Genomic DNA, 20,692 nt, shown 5'->3' with positions numbered 1-20,692 from the left:
TTGAACACTTTTACTAAACATTAAAACTTGAATTCTGTTCTTGACTAATCCTTTTTCATTACTTTAATAATGTCATCTTTTTGTAAAATGAGCTCCTAATATTCAATGGCAATCTTTTCTCACCTCCTCCCTTTTACCTACTCCCTAACTCAAAGTTCTTGGATCCTAGGTTCTCTCTTAAGCATTGTAGGGTATCAATTATCTCAGTATAGTTTTTAATAAAGACTGGATATATGAGCAATAAAAACAGTTAAAGAATAAGTGAGCTGAAGAGGGGAGTACTAATAAAACTAGCAGAAGATGAATCAACAATTTTATACAAAGTATTTGGAGATAAATATTATAATTAAAATTCATTTCAATTACTTTAAGAAATTAAGCTGAAGATAACTTCTATAATGTTCTATTAATGATAGATATAAACAATGAAAAAGCATTTATTTATATTTTATAAATATTTATAAAATATAAATAAATAGTTGTTAATAAAAATGACAATAATAATGTTAGCATCAATAACACCAATGAACTTTAGAAATTTCTCAAAATAATTAATATATTTTACCAAAATATTCATAACATTCAAAACACTTCTAAATCCCAATATATAATGATATATTCTATATAACTGCATAGATATTATATAATATCCTATCTAATAAAGATGAAATATGCTAATTAACCCTCAAGCTGTCCAAAGATGGCACCACCCACAGCCAATAAGGAGGAAATATGCTAATTGTCCCGCCATCAAAGATGCTCCTAGCCTAGCCAGTAAAGAGGGAATATGCTAATTGACTGCCACACCCTCAAAGAAGGTGGTATCCACAGCCACAAAATGGCTGAGCCCAGTCCCCTCAGTCCTGCCAGGGCAGCAGGCACACGGCAAGGCCATTCTGTGACCTGCCTCCAGAGTCCCCCATTCCCGCAAGCCCTCCAGCCACCAAGGGCTGGCCTGAGGTGCAGGCAAGCCTTGAATGGTGGCTGCCCAGCTGCCCAGGGCTGCCTGAGGCTCAGGTAACCAGGGCTGGCCGAGGATTGTGCTGCCAGCAGTGGCAGCAGCAGAAGTGTGAATAGGTGTCGCCTTCCCCTGATCACCAATCACCTTCTGCCCCTGTGAGAGGAGGCAGGCCAGATTGAAGGATTCACCTCCAGTGCATAAATTTTTATGCAGCAAGCCTCTAGTAATCTTTATAATATGAATATTTTACTCCTGTTGATGCCCATAATAGTCACTTGCCATAACATAACCTACATTTATGTATATGGATATATGTAATATATGGATATGTGTGTATGTATATATACACATCTTTGTATATGAGTCTTTCTAAATTGGTTATCATCAATATCCAAATTGGTTATAATATTCAGTGAAAGACTCTTCTGTTTAAAGCATATAAAAAGCAAGTGTCATGCCTAAAATAAATAAGTTTATATTCTACATAGAGGGCCAAAAGACACTTCACATGAACTTTATAGTTTAATAAAGCATACTATCATCTGGGTCACATTAATGTAGTTAGCACTGAGTGCTCATGAGGGAAAAGTTTTGAGTAGGATGCATTCGCCTTTTAAAACTATGTTTTTATTAAATGAATAATTTGTGAGATTTAAGGGCTTGAGGATATCTCTCTGCTATATTTAGAACACATGTCCTCAATTACATTAAATCAGACTAATGACAGCCTGGACCTTTTGATAGACCCTCCCAATAATGTTAGTATAATAAAAATATTTGTAGCTCAGGCCATTTAGGAAAAGTTCACATCTAAACAAGTTTATCACACAGTTGCTTTACAAATTATGAAAAGTTCATTTTTGTTAATTATACTACAATATTGTCTTCATTTCTACTATTACCTAATGTCCAATTCAAAACCAAAAGCATAAACTCTGGTGTCAGGAGATCTGAAGATAAGTCCCAGCAATGTTATTTAATTGTGTAGCTTTGGTAAATTAACAAACTCCTCTTAGACTTAATTTTCCTGTTTATAAAAATGAGATAAAAAAATACCAACCTTACAGTATTGTGGAAAATAAATTACATATCACAGGAAATATATCTAGCGCGGTGCCTGGTACACAGCAAGCATTCAATAAATATGTTTCTATTTCCACTGTGTCCTCAAAGCAGTACATAATTTAGAATCAAATAGTGAATTAATATTATGCGGAATTATAAGCCTTTAATAAACTAAATATTTATATTTTAAACTACTAAGAAGTAATTTTATACTACTATTAACATCTACTTATAATTCACAAGAGAAATACATACACAAAGCATACATTATAAAATGGCTGTGTTAAGTATAATTAATATATCACAAAATTACTTTTGTACTACATTATTATATGACTTTTCTCTTATCAAGAAAATCACAAGAAGAATATTAACAATATGATACAATATATTTTCCTTAAAATGTTACAAAAATTATACTATCTTCAATAAAAATATTTAAAAGAAAAGTAATAAATTCATTCAACTTACATGTTTCCTTCGTGCAGGCTTTCTTGTTTTAATTGTTTCAGGCTTAATAAGATCCTTAAAAATCTTATCTTCATAGCTTTTGTGTTTGTCAGCCCATTTTTTTTTACATTCTCTAATAAATTTTTCTTTACGTTTTCTATACAAAGACACAAGGCTGAATAATAAAGGGGGAAAGTAATCATTTAATATTTTAACCAAAATAAAGAGAATGAAAATACATCTTAGAAAACATGGTGGTAAATTTAATGTAATGTTTATTTTAATAATACATTAAACTATTTAGGAACTAAGATTTTCCACCAACATTTATTATGAGATAAATGAGTGATGAGAAATCTGTAGTGATTTGAATCCATAAACAATTATATCCTACTCTGCATTTTATGATCTAACTAGAGGCCCAATACATGAAATTCATACAAGAGTACGCCCTCTCAGCTGCATCTGCCTAGGCCCTCACAGCCCCTAATGCCTTGCAGCCCCATCCCCCACCACTGATCTTTCCAGAAGGTCCTCTGGAAGGTCTTTCTGAAAGTTTGTTCTGCCATCTGATCTAATTAGCATATTAGCTCTTTATTATATAGGATGGCAGAAAGAACATGGCTAAATTATCCAGAAAAATATAAATTAACCTATCTTTATTTTTTCCAATGAAGAAGTTATTTTCATTTCCATTTAGGAGAATTACTGTAGAGTAATAGTATTCTATAGAATATAATGTAAGCCACAAAATAATTTTAAATTTTCTATAAGTCCCACTTTAAAAAGTTGAAAGAAATAAGTGAGGCTAACTTTAATCTTATGGTTTATGTAAATATTACCTGATAAATTGATTAAGCAAACTAATATCATAATAAGTAGTGAAGATTTTTAATGTGATAAACTTCCAGCCTTTTGCAAAAATGTTTTCTCTGATCCTAAAAGAGTTCTTCTTAGCTGTCTTTTCTCCTGGTTCTCTTTGGTCAACTTCAAGATAGTTTACAGTTCTCTTAACTATCCTATCTAATAAAGAGGAAATATGCTAATTGACCATCAAATCCTCACAAAGCTGGCAGGACCCACAGCCAATGAGGAGGGATTATGCTAATTGACTGTCAGACCCTCAAAGGTGGTGGTGCCCATAGCCACAAGATGGTGGCGCCCAGTCCTCTCAGCTCCACCAGGGACTGGGCACCAGGAACTGAGTCCCCTAATCCCCTCAGCTCCCCCAGCTGCCTAGGACCAGCCTGAGGCACAGGCAAGCCTCGGATAATGGCTGCCCAGGCACCCAGGGCCAGCCCGAAGCTCAGGTAACCAGGGCCGGCCAAGGCTTGCAATGCTGGCAGTGACAACAGCAGAGGTGTGATGGGGGCATTGCCTTTTCTGATGGCCAGTTTGCCCCCCACCCCTGAGGGCTCCTAGAGTGTGAGAGGGGGCAGGCCGGGCTGAGGGACCCCCACTCCACTACATGAATTTCCATGCACTGGGCCTCTAGTGTATAATATAATTATACTTGTTCTCTACTTGCTGAGAGCACTGGTGATCAGCACTCTACTATTTTCTACCTTTTGAACTTGGTGAGAGCTTCTACCCTACAAGTAAGGGCTGAGAAGAGGAGGAGAGCCCAAGACCTCTAAGCTACTCTTGCCTACATTAGATTTTCTAAGATATTTTTCAATTTACTTTTTTAAAGGATCGGATATAGAGAAATTTCTCAAAATATTTTTGAAAACCGTAGAGAAATCAGCTGGCAATTAGTGGAGGCTAATAACAGTTGTGATGTCAAAGGTTTCAAAGAGCTTAACAGAGAAATCAGAAAAAAAAAAATAGTCAAAGAGAGCACTGCTACAGCTACTATCACCCCACGGGTGGCTGCACCTGGCCAAGGGTGTGCACGCTAAGAAGCAGTATCACAGGCTGCTCAGTGTGGGGGGAAATAGACTTCACTAAAATAGTCCACCTAGTCATTAAATAAATTAACAAGCAAAAAACGAGTCCTGGGTGAAGAGATCAGTATCCAGAGTTGTTACAATATGCTATCTAAACTGTCCAGTTTTCAACAAAAAAAGATGACAGGCAAAGAAAAAGTGTAAACTAGACAGATAAAAAGAGCAGGCTTTTGGAACTGCTTTTGAAAGGGCACAGATGACAGACAAAACAGATAAAGGCTTCAAAGTAGATATTATAAATATAATTAAAGGAAATAAACCTTAAATAAGTAAAGAGAGGTATAATAATTATGTCTTCTCAAATACAGATTATCCAAGTACACAGAAATTACTAAATAAGAACCAAATGAAAATTCTGCGATTAAAAAGTATATTAACTAAAAATGTTTGAGTAAGTAATTCAACAGCAGATTTTAATTGGTAGAAAGAAATCAGAAATTTTGAAAAGGTTGATAAAAAGTATGCTGACAGAGAGAAAAATATTGAAGACAACTTATTAGACCCACAAGGAAATGTGAAGTATCATTAAGTCCACCAACACAGGAATAATGAAAGTAACAGATAAAATAAGAGAGAAGAAAATAAATATTTTAGAACTAATGTCTAAAACTGACTGAAATCTAAAGAAAACATTAATCTATAAATCTAAGGGCTCAACAAATTATAAAAAGTATAAGTGCAAAGATCCATATCCAGACCTCTCATAGTAAAAACTATTAAAATCCAAAAACAAAGAAAGGAAATTTTGAAAAGAGCAAGAGAAAAATGACTAGTTCTTAGTTATTCTATTAAATATGATAATCAGATCCAATTATTAAAGCTCCAGTTCAGGCATGATCTCCTAAAAGTACTCTCTGACATTTCATAAGTAATGTTAATTACATCTACATCCAGTCTACTCCAAGAAAATGATTCATTATATTGAGACTTTCTGATTTTGTTTAATAAACTGTCCTCTGAAGTAGGCAGTCAAAATTCATAGGTCACAGACACAAAGGTGGCTGTTAGAGTAGCTTAAATGCAAGTGCCACGTGTTGCATGTGATTTGTTTTGAACTATATATTTCAAGGAGACTTGTTTCTGGAATGGTAACAAAGGCTGAAGAGAGTCAGTACTGTCCTCATCTGAAAGAGAAGGCAGAAGGAGTGATCCTGCCATGAGAGCTTAAATCACCAGGGCATGGTCCCCAGGAAACAAGACTATTATTACATTTGCTGAATTCTGTTTATGGATGTTTGTGCTGCTCCTGCCCCAAGTGCAGGAAGAACCACACAAGGTTAGAATGAGTCTATTCACCTCTGTATGCCATTAGTTTGCTAATGAATCTAATGAAGACAAGAAGATGGCACTAAAGCTTGTTTGTGTATCTATGAAGCTCACTCATTTTAAACGAAAACAATCATACGAAATATTCTGCTTCAAAAATGAAAAACTAGTTTCTAAAAAGACTAAGGCATGTCTATTTTTTTTTAATTCTGAGTTTCAAAAAAATCAAAGCGTTCTGTAAAGTGTTAGTAAAATTAAAATTATTCTGTGTAAACTTAAAAAAAATAAATGATTCAGTCTAATTCTGACAAGTAGAGGCATTATTAAACTCAGAAAGGTATTATAAGACCAGATACAATTTATTTTATTTGTTAAATTATTAAATTGCTTACACAATCATAAAATATTTTCAGTCATTTAATAATATTTCAACAAAGATTATATTTTTGTTTAGCAAATAGTAGAGGAAAGCACATCTGTGTTCCAAAAGAGTATTAAACTTAATTTTAAAGCTGCAAATTTTAGATAACACTGGCTTGAATCTGCACCTTATCTTTACAGATTATGATTAACGACCCAAACCATATGCAAAGATAGATTTTATTTTAAATTATTTATATCTGGCAAATTCACCTTACTCAAATATTTTCATAGGAATGTTTATCTAAATATATCATTTAAAATAGATTTACTTTAGCCGAAACCGGTTTGGCTCAGTGGATAGAGCATCGGCCTGCGGTCTGAAAGGTCCCAGGTTCGAATCCGGTCTAGGGCATGTACCTTGGTTGCGGGCACATCCCCAGTACGGGGTGTGGAAGAGGCAACTGATCGATGATTCTCTCTCATCGATGTTTCTAACTCTCTATCCCTCTCTCTTCCTGTCTGTAAAAAAACAATAAAATATATATTTTTTAAAAAGTTTAAAATAGATTTACTTTGAAAGAAATGTGTGCTACTTCTATTTCGATATACTTAATTTCTTAGGTAGGAATTAACTTAATCTTTATTATATATAAATAATGTAGTCACTATTGAACAAGATCAGCATTCAAAATTACATAATTTACTATAAAAATAATAGATATTATAATATCCTTTTCATAATTCCAAAATAAGGACTCAAAATGTACACTGCATGTAACAGTCAATTACCATCCAAATAAAAGATGTATTACTGAAAAGTTGCCTCTAATGCTTTTATATTATAAAATCACATTGGGTACATTATAAAATTCTAATAAAGAAAATCTTTTATGTGAATAATTTGAAATGAGGCTAGTAATATCCTGCATCATATACATTTTGATATTCCTATGTTGAGTATTATTTGATAATTCATATCCATTTAAAAACTAGTAGAGATTTAATAGTATATATATAAAAAAGAATGCATTCATAGATGTTAATGTTCAAAGATTTTGTCTTAGAATCAACTATGACCTATGTATTCTTTACCCTTTCAGGGGACCTTCAAGTTAGTAAATCTTTTATTGATGTATGTATGTATGTATGTATCTTTATTGTTGTTTTTTTTTTAAATGTTGTAAACATCTTTTTTTTTTTTAATATATTTTATTGATTTTGTACAGAGAGGAAGGGAGAGAGATAGAGAGTTAGAAACATCGATGAGAGAGAGTCATTGATCAGCTGCCTCTTGCACACCCCATCTGGGGATATGCCTGCAACCAAGGTACATGCCCTTGACCGGAATCGAACCCGGGTCCCTTCAGTCCCCAAGCCGACGCTCTATCCATTGAGCCAAACCGGTTTCGGCTGTATCTTTATTGTTGAAAATAATACAGATGTACCTTTTGTTCCTCTTTGACATCTTCTAGCCTCCCCACCCTGCCCCAGGCCTTCACTATACTAGTCTATTGTCTGTGTCCATGGGTTATGCATATATGCATATAAGTTCTTTGATTAATCACTCCCCACCCAACTTCCCACCCCCACCTTCCCTCTGAGATTCATCAGTCTGTTCCATGTTTCTATGTATCTGGAACTATTTTGTTCATAAGTTTATTTTTTTTTCTTCAGGTTCCACATATGAGTAAGATCATATGATACTTGTCTTTCTCTTACTGACTTATTTTGCTTAGCACAATAATCTCCAGGTCATAAATCTTGTTTGTTCTCTTTTCCTCCTAGTAAGTTGCCCTTAAATTCGACGAACCAACTGGTAGCTCAGTTGCAACCTAGTCTAATTCCCTAGATTATAATCAACATCTTTTTCTTTCACAGGGAGACTTAGTTGCAAACATTTGTCATGATTCCAGGATATTCATATATCAAATAATTACGGGGCAATTAACAATATGTATAGATTTCAAAGTTAGTTATTATATCGTAAGTTACCTACAACAAATTTCTGTAGTTTTATTTATAATTATCCACTTTTATCCTTCATATAAATTTTATAGTTCAAGAAAATTGACATTTTTCTAGCAACCTAAAAATTAGGAGGAAAAGTTTTTCTTGCTTTCTTGAGCACTGCTCCAAGCAAAGTTTAAATTCTACTCAAAAACTAGTAACATACATAACAAAACCAGCAACAAAATTATCCATCACATCAAAATTCAATTAAAATAGAAATTTTATCCTTGTATTTTGCATAGTCTTCTATGTCACGATCTAAAACTTTTTCCATAAAGAGCCAGAGAGTAAATATTTTAGATTCTTGCAGTATATATTTGGTTGTGTTGCACACTCTTCTATATATTTAAAATTCTTAAAAAATATAAAAAAGCATTCTTCTTTTGTAACAAGCCATGTTGGATTGTGCCCACAAGCATCCTTGATCTATACCATATTCTGAAACATTCGTATGTGAATGACCGTGTGCGCGCACACGTACACACACACACACACACACACACACACAAACATTTTTTTCTCCCATGCTTCCTTATAGACATTTGGAGAAGAATAGAAAACAAGTGCATGTATACATATTTGGATATAGATTTATACATGTACAAACTTAATTGTGAATTAAATTTAAAATAAGAAATTTGTAACTTACAAAAATATTCTAGAGGTCCTAGAAAACATATTAGTCTTGCCTATTATAATTATACAAATGGCCTGCTGCATAGATTTGTGCACCAGAGGGATCCCTCAGTATAGCCTGTGGGGATGGGGCTATCGGCAATCCAAAGCCACCTGCTGCTCCTGCATGCCACTCCTGCTCATCCTGGCCCTGCTGTGACTGCCACTGCTGCTGCTTGGTAGGCTAGCTGCCCTCTGCTGTGGTCTCTGGGCTGCAGCGGCCAGCCATGATCCCTGCATCTGGTGCCTGTAGATCAGCTGAGTGGCACTCCAGCTGGAAGAACACAGTGACCACCAGGGGGCAGTTTCTGCATTGAGCGTCTGCCCCCTGGTGGACAGTGTGCATCACAGCGACTGGTCATTAGGTCACTTAGGCTTTTATATATAGATAGATGGCTATGCAAACCAAAATGAATTTAAAGTGCATTTAGTGAAGCTGCATAGTACCTGAAGACCCTGCCATTCTGCCTGCCTGTATTAATATATTGTTATCTCAAATATATGGCTGACTTAAGGGAACAGATACTTCCTTTTTCATTTCCCTAAGACATTGTCATATAACTTGGCATCAGCCTATTTAATGCTTTCTCCCTGAATTTACACTTTTTTTTTTTTTTTTTTTTAGAAATGACCCAAAAGCCCAAGGACAATTGCAGCAGAATGACAGGTGTCATAAGTTAGTAAATGGATGCTCCCTAAGCAAACTCTTTCTCTGTGGAGTAATGGTTCTGCATTGCCTCTCATTGCTACTTATTTCTCAAGTCCAATTATTGTGGCTTCCTGAATATTCTGTGTGCTTCCAGAATAAACTTCCAACAAACTACATTATTCCCTCAGTCATTTAGATTTAGCTTCTATTGTTTGCAGATAAGAACTCTAGATGCAACATAACCTATAATTTTCCAAATTATTACGCAGGAAAGATAAGAAAAGTACTTGCTTTAATTATTTTATGAAAGGAATTTTAACTAATGAGCTATTCATCAACATGCAACCAGAAAACTACAGCAAGCATATTATAATCTCTCTATCTGACACTGATGCTACCTATTAGGCCTACTATTAGATATATAAATACTAGAGGCACGGTGCACAAAATTTGTGCACGGGGGTGTGTGTGTGTCCCTCAGCCCTACCTGCACCCTCCCCAATCTGGGAATTATCCAGGGATGTTCCAACTGCCCTAAACAGGCAGTCAGACATTCCTCTCACAATCCAGGACTGCTGGCTCCCAACTGCTCGCCTACCTGCATTCCTGATTGCTCCTAACTGCTTCTACATGCCAGCCTGATCAGCCCCTAAACATTCCCCTGCCAGCCTGATTGATGCCTAACTGCTCCCCTACCAGCCTGTTTGCCCCTAACTGCCCTCCCCTACAGTCCTGGCCACCCCCAACTGCCCTCCCTTGCAGGCCTAGTCCCTCCCAACTACCCTCCCCTGCTCACCTGATTGCCCACAACTGTCCTCCCTTGAAGGCCTGCTCCCTCTCAACTGCCCTCCCCTGCTGGCCATCTTGTGGCTGACATCTTGGATCCACATGGGGGCAGCCATCTTATATGTTGGGGTGATGGTCAATCTGCATATTACTCTTTTATTAGATAGGATAGAGGCCTGGTGCATGGGTGGGGGCTAGCTGGTTTGTCCTGAAGGGTGTCCTGGATCAGGGTGGGAGTTCCCTTAAAGCCTGTGGTGGTTTGCAGGCCAGCCAAGCCCCCCAGCGACCCAAGCGGAGGCCCTGGTATCTGGGATTTATTTATCTTCTATAATTGAAACTTTGTAGTTTGAGTAGAGCCAAGCCTCCTGCTTGCTCCATGGCTGCAGCCATTTTTGTTGGGATTTATTTATCTGCTATAATTGAAACTTTGTAGTCTTGAGTGAAGACCTAGGCCAGCCAGGGTGTGTGGAAAGCTTGGCTTCCTCCTTCACCGAGGGCAACTCAAGCCTCCTGCTCTTTCCAGCTCTGTGGCTGCGGCCATTTTTGTTGAAATTTATTTATCTTTTGTAATTGAAACTTTGTGTCCTTGAGTGGAGGCCTAGACTGGCCAGGGTGTGCTGAAAGCTTGGCTTCCTCCATTACCAAGGAAACCTCAGCCTCTTGCTCACTTCATGGCCACAGCCATCTTGGTTGGGTTAATTTGTATACTCACTCCGGGTGTGGCTTGTGGGTGTAGTGGGGTGGTAGTTAATTTGCATATTACTCTTTTATTAGATGGGATAAAGAGTTTGGGGAGATATTCAACTACTAAAATAAATGCCTTAGTTTTCTTCATATTATATTTGTGTTAAATAAGTAAATGTAGTACTTTCTCTTTTTTTCATCTACCTTTTTTTTTATTATTAATCCTCAGTCTGTCTCTTATAGTACCTATGAAATAATTATATCTATCTCACATGAGGATTGAGTGAGCTAATTATATTTAACATTTTAAACATGAAAAAAGTATATTGCAATAAAAATGATTTAGTAACAGTAAAGACATATTATTTTTGTAAAGTCATATACAAAGCTACTGTACCATTATATAAAATGTTATATTATACTAGAGGCCCAGCGCACACAAAATCATGTGCTGGTAGGGTTCCTAGGCCTAGCCTGTGACTGGGCCCTCTTCCACCCTCTTGCCAGTCCCCAGTACTGCCCAACACCTGCAACCCACCCTGTTCGCCATGTGGTGATTGATCGGAGCCCACGGGCTGGGGGGAGGGATCAAGAGGTCTGCCTTCTGCCTGTTTGCCAGTCCCCAGTCCTGCCCCGCCACTACCCATATTGGTTCCCTGTGGTTCCCTGTTCACCATCCAGCAGTGATTGGGGCCTGTGGGCTGGGACGGGGGCAAGAGGCCATTCTGCCTGCTTGCCAGTCCCCAGTTCTGCCCCACCGTCACCCACCCGGGTTCCCTGTTCACTCTCCAGCAGTGAGAGCCTGTAGGCCAGAGGGAGGGACTGAGAGGTGGTCAATGCACCTCACAGTGACTGGTCGAGTGGTTGTTCTGGTCGTTATACCATTATGGTTACTGGGCTTTTATTATATAAGATACTATTATATATAGAAAATAGTAATTCCACTAGGGTGTTTCTGGTTGATAGTAGTTGATGTATAATGATTGTAAAACTACTTTAATCATTAGGATTAACATGTTAATTACCATGTCAATCACCAGTGACTGACACTATTCTTTCTGGAAAGGAAGACAAATCAGACTTGACGCTTAACTTGTTAAGATAATAAGTAAAATTATTTGCAATGTTGGCAATCAGAATTTACATGGTATAAGAAGGGAAATATAACATGGAAATAAGGGTAAGCAGTGAGGAACCCTTGGTGTTGGATTAGCATTGGAGGTATCAGTATGAATTCACAAGGAAGAAAATAATAATCCATTTTCTACTCAGTCTAGTGAAATGACCTATGAATCATGACACCCCATAAGCAAGGAACACATCTAGTTCCATGATTTTGGTTTCCAAATACCATTCCCTAGTATACAGCATAGGGATCTTTGGAAAATAACTGATTCCAGGGCTGTGGAAAAGAGAGAATACAATTTGGGATATGGCAAACCTGACATTTGCATTTTTAACATACACAGTTTCATCTCTTTATGTGTGACTACAAATGTCCTAAACATAAATAAATAGCTGTCTCATATTGGACAAATAACCTACATTCTCAACCAAGTTAAATTCTTAATATTTCATCAACAAAACAGAAAATATAGACAAACTTAAAAGTTCCAAGGTATTAAATAATGTAAAATGTACGAAAGTATCTAATATGGTACTTGGCATATACCACACATTCAATATTTGTTTCCTAAGTTTTTCCATTCTTTTGTATTTTTTATATCACATTGACCCAAACAATAATCCTCCCTATTACCTCAATAGCTGCCCTTACTTACGTTTATAAAGCTGCCAATCTAGCACAACACTTCATTCTAAAAGTAAGAGTACCTTCCTCAGACCCCCATATCAAAATACTATGACTTTAAAAATGATAACAGTAATCATAATAATTTTCTAAAGTCAGGCAGTATATAAAATTTAAAAGCTCTATATAAAATGTCAAGCAGTTTAAGTGAACAAATTTCAAGCAAGGTGCAAAACACTGGGGCATGAGAGACATTTCTCATAGCTAGAAATAGATAGATGAGAACACTGATTGATTGGACCTTTAGGAATCACAGGCACCTTTCAGGGTAGCTTTGTATTTTTCCAAGCTCTTTCTGGTTTTGCTTTCCCAAAGATGAATCCAAAAATGCTTTTCTGGTTCTAGCTTCCATAATCTCTCCAATTATTTATGTATCATCTATTAAGCAAATATTTTTGAGCACCTACCATGTATCAAGCATTATGGTATATGCTAGAGATATGGAGTGTGCAGTACATCTGGAGATGTAATTATACAGACATCTGCAACACAGTATGGTAAGTGCTTGTGATAATAAAAGCATGTGATGACCATTGCATGGGCAAATATCCTAGTCATTTGCCCCTAGCAAACTGGGAGTAATTGAAGGATTTCTAAGTTGATCAGTGCAATTACTCAGTGCATGTTATGGTAAATATAATTGGAAAAGAGAAAGAAATACAAAGAAATATTTTCCATGGATTCTAATAATGCAGAGAGCACAACAAGGCTTGGGGTAGGGTAGGGATTGGGAAGAGGGAGGTAAAGGGGGGCAGAAACTAGAGAACATCTGTAATATTATCAACAATAAAATAAAATATTTTAAAAGACTGAAGAGATCTTACTACTATTATCTTTACAATATCATATGAGGTAAAAAAACATAAATATAAGTATATAACATTAATATAAAAATAATAGCTAATAAGAATGAAATATCCCTATTTGCCAGGTGTTATGTGCTTTATATGCATCTCACTTCCCACAAGCAAACTGCTATTAGCCCCTGCTCTCTACCATTTAACATATCAGGAACTCATACTCTGAGTAGTTAACTAATATGCCTAATGGAACAGCATTTTAAAGTGAGAAATAATTCAAATTTGTCTGTCTTGAACCACTCTGATATATTTTTACTAGTGGCCCAGTGCACAGATTCATGCATGTTGAAAGCAAATTAATCAGACGAAATATTTTAATATCACTATTTATTCTTTCTTTATAATAGAAGTGTCAACCAAATTCAGGATCCACAATGACAGATCAAAACATGTGTGTGCAATTGGTGCCAGCAAGAACTTTATATGCATCACACATGTCAACTTAACCTTTTATAGATATAGAATAAACTTGCTTCATTAGACCTGCTTTCTGATGTAACTAAACTTTTTCAAGCCCAATGAAGCACCCTAACTTCTCTCACAGTGGTAAATATCAACACGAAGCAGATTATTATTGTAGATAATGCAGTTAGAACAAAGGGGAAATATTTAACTGCAGCAGTGTTTGACTATATTCTGTGCAGTGAGAAAAACTAAAGTCATTTTCAGGGTCCACCATTTCTTACTTCTTTTCAGTAGGGTCAAGTTTCTAAGCTTTCTAAATCTAATGAAAAGAAAATAGGATTCCACTGAGTCTCCTTTCTATCTACTCCAGGACTTATGTGAGGACCAAATGAGATGAGGCATGGGAAAAGGCTTCACAGACATTTGGTTAAAGTGTGAAATGTTTACACCTGGCTATAAAGCAAATCGTGTTCCTGGGCTGAAGATACTGCAATGAGGCTAGTCGTCACTAGGGTGAGGAAGCCAAATATTGCTACATGACATCATTACCCATTCCCATAGTGACGTTTCTGGCTGGGCTGGGCTGGGCTGTAGATCTCATTTTGCACTATGGGGACTTGGCAAGATCAGCTGAAATTTGGTAGGCTGTCACTCTGGGATGGTGGTGGGGCCTGTGTCCTACTTAAGGGAAGCCAAGTGTAGGTACTAGGTCCACAGTGCCAGTGCATGTCATGGCATCTCCTGTGTTGAGTGTCTGTCCCTGTTAGTCAGTGCATCATAGTGACCAGTCTAATGGTCAGACACTTAGCATATTAGCCTTTTATATATAGATTACAGATATCTCTCCCCATAAATCTTATTCAAATTCTATTCACGCATGCTGAATTTTAAGATACCATTTCTATGCACCAGGTTTTTCATCTCATATTACATGCATATATAGGAAATCTTGCTTCTAAAAGCAAAAAACTCAATTGTAGGGGCATAAGCTAAAGGTAAGTACCTTTAATTAGATATTTATTTCATAAACTCACACTAAATTTCAAGCAAGATGAGACAGAAAAAATATTTTAAATATATATGCACCTGTCAGCATCTGCCTGTTCCTCTTCCACATCTTTTATTCCATATAATTTTACTTATTTCTACTGTGATTCCAATTTCTCTCACACTTTGACCTTCCTTAGTTTGAAAAGTGTATAGAACCTCTTCTTCAGAAGTTGCAGGCACTGTATTATGGTCAGTTTGGCTCCTTGATCCTCACACTTTTCTCTCTCTAACAGGGCTACTGCTATCTATGATTTAGTCATGCATGCTACCATTCTCTCTGCCTACCACACAATACTGAATATCATCTCAATGAAACTAACTAATCTGGGTTTCTCAGAGACTGTCATTGCCCAATTCTGGATCTATTTTAATCCTACCTATATTTCAGGGGGAAATTTCATTTCTATCTTCTGTATTCTATCATTTAGCATCTGAAAATAAGCTAGACAAAAATATTCATTTACTTCATCATATTGGTGATGTTTGGCATGACTAATATATACATATATATATATATATATATATATATATATATATATAACTTGATTACACACACACACACACACACATATATATATATACATATATATATATATATATACATATATATATATATATATATATATATATATATATATATATAACTTGATTACAGAGTACCCTAGCTTGTCTCCCCAAGTTCAGTGTTCAGAGATTCTGCCAAGAAAGGTGTTTCTCTATTTGCAAATGTCAGCTAGTGGAAACAAATGCAAGGAACAAAGAGAAAGAAAAATACAATTAACCAAAAAGACAATGTAGATTGATATGGTAGCAGATATTTCACCAAAATTATCTTCACATTCAAACAAAATATGAAATCCTCATATATGTTTCATGGTTTATATTTCTATTGTACCTCATTATATAGAACATGGTTTATATTTATATTTCATCCCATTACATAAGGGAATTCAGTATATTTTAGATTGCTATTTTTTAATTTAAGAGAAACACTGTCAGAATTGCTCAATTATTAATTAATAAAAACTTTATCACTTATATACATAGTCATTTCTTTTAAAAAAGGAAAAGTATCAAATTTTTATTTTGCCAAATATTATAAGATATTACTATAGAGTCTGTGTTGTGTTCCTTAAAACTAATTCAAGTAATCAATAAAGTACCATTTTAATAGGAGTGAAAAAATGAGTATTATTGGAAAAATGCATTTTTATCATTGATTTTCTTCACATCTTAGTTTAATATTCAAATAGTAGAGAAAATAAGACATACCTCAATTGTTTTCTAATTAGGAAACCACGTATCCATTTTTGAATAATCAAAACTGGTGAATTGTGAGCCCTGATTACATTTATTCTTGAAATAACAAATTGGATGTTATCAATTTCATCCTCATATGTTGATCCCTGTATAAAGAAAATATGTTTAATAATTATATTTCATAAAATTATTTCCAAACAACACTTTAAACTCAGTACTCTCTTGGTAGAAACTACTAACAATTCACAGGTATCTTAAAGGCACAGCAGTTGAATAATATACATTTTCACATATATTTTATTAGATCAGTGAATCAAGAATTAGTAGCACTGAATAACTGCAATTCTCTAACAAAATGCAAGATCCATGATGATAACTTCCTCTATTCTCTGGATCCCTTCTCCCAATCTGATAGCATAGGTATCAAGTTTGACCAAAGTATATCAACCTCTAAAAAGTAGTTACATGAATAGGTATTCAGTGAAATTCTAAAACTATTCTGTGGATCCCCATCCAGAAAACTATCATTTTGGATTCATAAAATATTATACAGTAGTTCAAAATTTTGTTGCAGCTTCACTACGATGTAGGACACTTTTATTGGAACACAGCATCCCCCTGGGGAAAGATATATTCTCTCTTTCCTTTAAAGAAATTATCTCTAAGATCTCTCATCTGCAAATTGTTTACATTTGGAAATACAGACTCCCTATATCTTATTGATCATTTTACTGGTTAGTAATAAAGATAATTTTGTTATGTTATAAATGTAAGAATTCTGCTTTAAAAAACTAAAATTTGTATTGTTTGAAAATTACCAAACCCATCATGTTATGAGCACACACCTTTTCTGCCTATACCTTCAATCATCTATGTACTGCTAGAATAACAACAAAATCTTGCAGATTAGTGCTACTTTATGGCTCTCCATAACATGATTGTAGGAAATCAAGATATGCCAACCCAAAATATGCTCCTTTGGCATATTCATTATTTTGAGTGGGTGACACTTGAAAAACAGCAAAAACTTGGAGGGGATTTCTCTGAACTTCCCTTATATGCCTAAAGGAAGATCTTCCAAAATGCATTCATAATAAATCCTCTTGTAAATAGTTTCATCAACCAGGAAAGATGGTTTCTTATTGAGGGGAACAAAATGAGAAGATTACAAGGAAAGTTTAAGAGAGACCACCACACCCAGGTGTATTTTGTCACAAACTCCCATCTGTTCTTCTAAGGGTTATTCATCTTTCCTAAAAATCATTTACTTTCTCTCTCCCCATTCTTTAAGAATTAATTCTAAGCCACTTCAGGAGTTACTCATTTTACCCTGACTATCTCTGATGTATTCATGAGGTAGACAGTAACAAACTTCTGTTTGTTTTTCTCTTGTTAATCTATCTTTTATTACAGAAGTCTCAACCAAGAACTCAGAACAGTAGAGGGAAAATTATTTTTCCTCCCCTACAATAGCTTGGGGGCAGGGAATTTGAGAGCATAAGAAAGAAGTGAAAAAGAAGAATATAGTAGGGAAGTTAGGTGGCTAGTCTTAAGTGATCCTAGTCAGATGCTGCAGTTCTCACCAGCAGAGAACCATTAAAGTTCACACTGCAGTTAAAACAGAGTCTAGATTCTCACCAAGACATGAATAACTCCTTCTCTTTATAAACAGAACTAGAGGTCTGGTGCATGAAATTCATGAACTTGGGGTTGGGGGGAGTACCTCAGCCTGGCCTGCACCCTCTTGCAGTCTGGGAGCCCTCAGGGGCTGTCCTACTGATGGATTAGCCCTGCTCTCTGAAGGGAGAAGGCCTAATCTGGCAGTAGGACATCCTTAGTACTGCTGTAGAGGCAGATGAGGTTCCCACCACCTCTGCTGCACTCACCAGCTGTGAGCCCAGCTCAGGGTTCTGGCTGAGCAGCACTACCACTGTGGGAGCACACTGACCACCAGGAAACAAGCTCCGGTGTTGAGCATCTGCCCCCTGGTGGTCAGTGCGCATCATAGTGACTGGTTGTTCCACCGTTCAGTCGCTTTGTATATTAGCCTTTTATTATATAGGATACTCTTCACCTGTGGGCAGAGTTAGTGTCCCTGCCAGAGAATAAGTAACCTCTACACTCAGCTTTCTGATGTCTGAGACAATTATTTTGTAAAATGACAATAAAGCTGCAGTAAATTTGTACAAATGCCATCAACCATTTGAAATCTGAGAATAAATGGAAACATCCTCTTTCTAAAGGGTAAGTAATACATTTCCTTACTAGAGGAATATGGCCTGGATTTAAATTTCAGTTCTACAACTTGCTAGTAATGTGATTTAGGGTAAGTAATTTACCTGCTCCCAGTTCATCATCTGTAGAGATAACAATAGTACCACCTCATGTGTTGGTGTGAGGGAATATCTGTAAAGCACTAGAATAGGGCTAAAACATTTCTAGCATCCAAATAATATTATCTGTAGCAGTTTCATAATATTACTTAAAGGATACTTTTAGAGTTTACAAAGAACCAATATACCTTCATGTATTTGATACTCAAAAAACAATCTAAAGCAATTTATAAAACAATTTATCCAAAATACATAATGTAAAATTATGAAAAAAATTAACTCTAAGGATAAGTAGTACTAGTATCTTCAATTTAATAAAAAGAATTGAATTACTATAGTAAAAGTTTAACAAAGAACTATCAACATTCAACAAAATAGATGGTAGAATAATAAAATATCTATGGTCTACCACTTGCTATTATAACCCTGAAATGAAAATTGGGCTATTGTTAACCCTGGTATAAAACATGACGAGGCATTTCAAAAACATACGAAGGACTTTTGTAATATAACTCATATGAAAGAGAGTACTTTGTGTTCTAATAGGAAGAGTAGTTCTGCCTTACCAGTGTGGCTAAGTAATTGAGCATCGACTGATAAACCAAGAGATCACTGGTTCGAGTACTGGTTAGGGAACATTCTGGGGTTGTGGACTTAATCCTCAGTAGAGGTGTATAGGAAGCAGCTAATCATGATTCTCTCTCACCACTGATGTCCCTATCTCTCTCTCCCTCTCCTTTTCTCTCTCTCTAAAACATCAATCTACACTAATAAAAGGGTAAGAGGCTAATTAAACTGGGTCGACCGAACATCTTCCGGAGACCAGGCAAGCAGGGGCGGGGGGCATTTAGGGGGCAACCAGGCCAGCAGGGGGGGCAGTTAGGGAGCGATCAGGATAAGAGGGGGCAGTTAGGGGACAATCCAGCTGGCAGGGGGACAGTTAGGGGATGGCCAGGCCAACAGGGGGTGGCAGTTACAGAGTGGCCTGGCAGGCAGAAGACCAGTTAGGGCGTAATCAGGCCAGCAAGCAGAGGCAGTTGTAGTTAGGGGGGGATCAGGCAGGCAGACAGGTGAGCGGTTAGGAGCTAGCAGTCTCAGATTGTGAGAGGGATGTCTGACTGCTAATTTAGGCCCCATCCTACAGGAACAAGCCACCCTCCCCCAACTCCATGCACAAATTTCATGCACCAGGCCTCTAATAAAAACATATTTAAACAACAACAACAACAACAAAAAAAAAAAAAAACCACTTATATTCTATTCATATTCTATTTAATTACCCAGATTCCCTATCAATTTTATATTTATTTTTACTTGATTTTAGAAAGGGGAGGGTGGGGGAGAGAAACAACGATATGAGATATATTAATCCATTGTTAAAAGTGGGGTATGGAATTTCCTCTAAAATTACTTATGCTGTATACTTGTCCCTTAAAGTCTGTTAATATTTGATTTATATATTTTGATGCTCTATGTTGGGTGTGTGTGTATGTATATATATATATATATATATATATATATATATATATATATATATATATATATATACACACACACACACACACACAATTATATAGTGACCTTGTTTGTTTCTTATTAAAGTTTTTGGCTTAAAGTCTATATCATCTGATAAATGTATAAGCTATCATTGCTTTTATTTGTTTCCATTTACAAGGGATATTTGTTTCCATTTAAATGGAATATCTATTATTTTTCAGTCTATTTTCTTGCTCATATTGGGCAATTTCTTCTATTCTGTTTTTCCTTTCTCTCATTCTTTCACCTTTCCCTTTCAATATAATGTTAAATTCATTCACTAAGTGTTTTTGTTTGGTTGGTTGGTTATTGCCTTTCTGAGATCTCAAATCTCTATTTATTCTTTATATCTGATATTACTCTGCTAAGGTCTTCTATTTGTACATATTTCAAGCATGTTTATAGTTGCTCATTGAAGCTTTTTTTAAAATCATTGGTGCTTATAATCTTTAACCATTTTATCTTCTCAGTGTTAGCATCTATTAATTGTCTGTTTTTATTTAGTCTAAAATCCTCCAAATTCTTTTCATGTAAATCAATTTTTTATTAAAACCTAAATTTTATTATGTTGTAAAACTTT

The 20,692-nt window shown here is 35.9% G+C and overlaps 1 protein-coding gene across 1 annotated transcript in view; it reads right to left on the bottom strand.

Annotated features, from left to right (window-relative positions):
• The window catches only part of LRRIQ3 (leucine rich repeats and IQ motif containing 3), a 79,796-nt gene that overhangs the window by 45,016 nt on the left and 14,088 nt on the right, over nt 1-20,692 (bottom strand). The window contains exons 5-6 of the mRNA XM_084872820.1: nt 16,256-16,389; nt 2,498-2,651 (exon numbers count right to left, since the gene is read on the bottom strand). Of these exons, the coding sequence (XP_084728946.1) occupies nt 2,498-2,651; nt 16,256-16,389 (288 nt within the window). The remainder of the gene's footprint in view (nt 1-2,497; nt 2,652-16,255; nt 16,390-20,692) is intronic.

The sequence above is a fragment of the Pipistrellus hanaki genome, assembly GCF_964339955.1.
Source record: "Pipistrellus hanaki genome assembly, chromosome: 2".
Lineage (NCBI taxonomy): Eukaryota > Metazoa > Chordata > Mammalia > Chiroptera > Vespertilionidae > Pipistrellus > Pipistrellus hanaki.
This window is presented reverse-complemented; position numbering and strand designations above follow the sequence as displayed.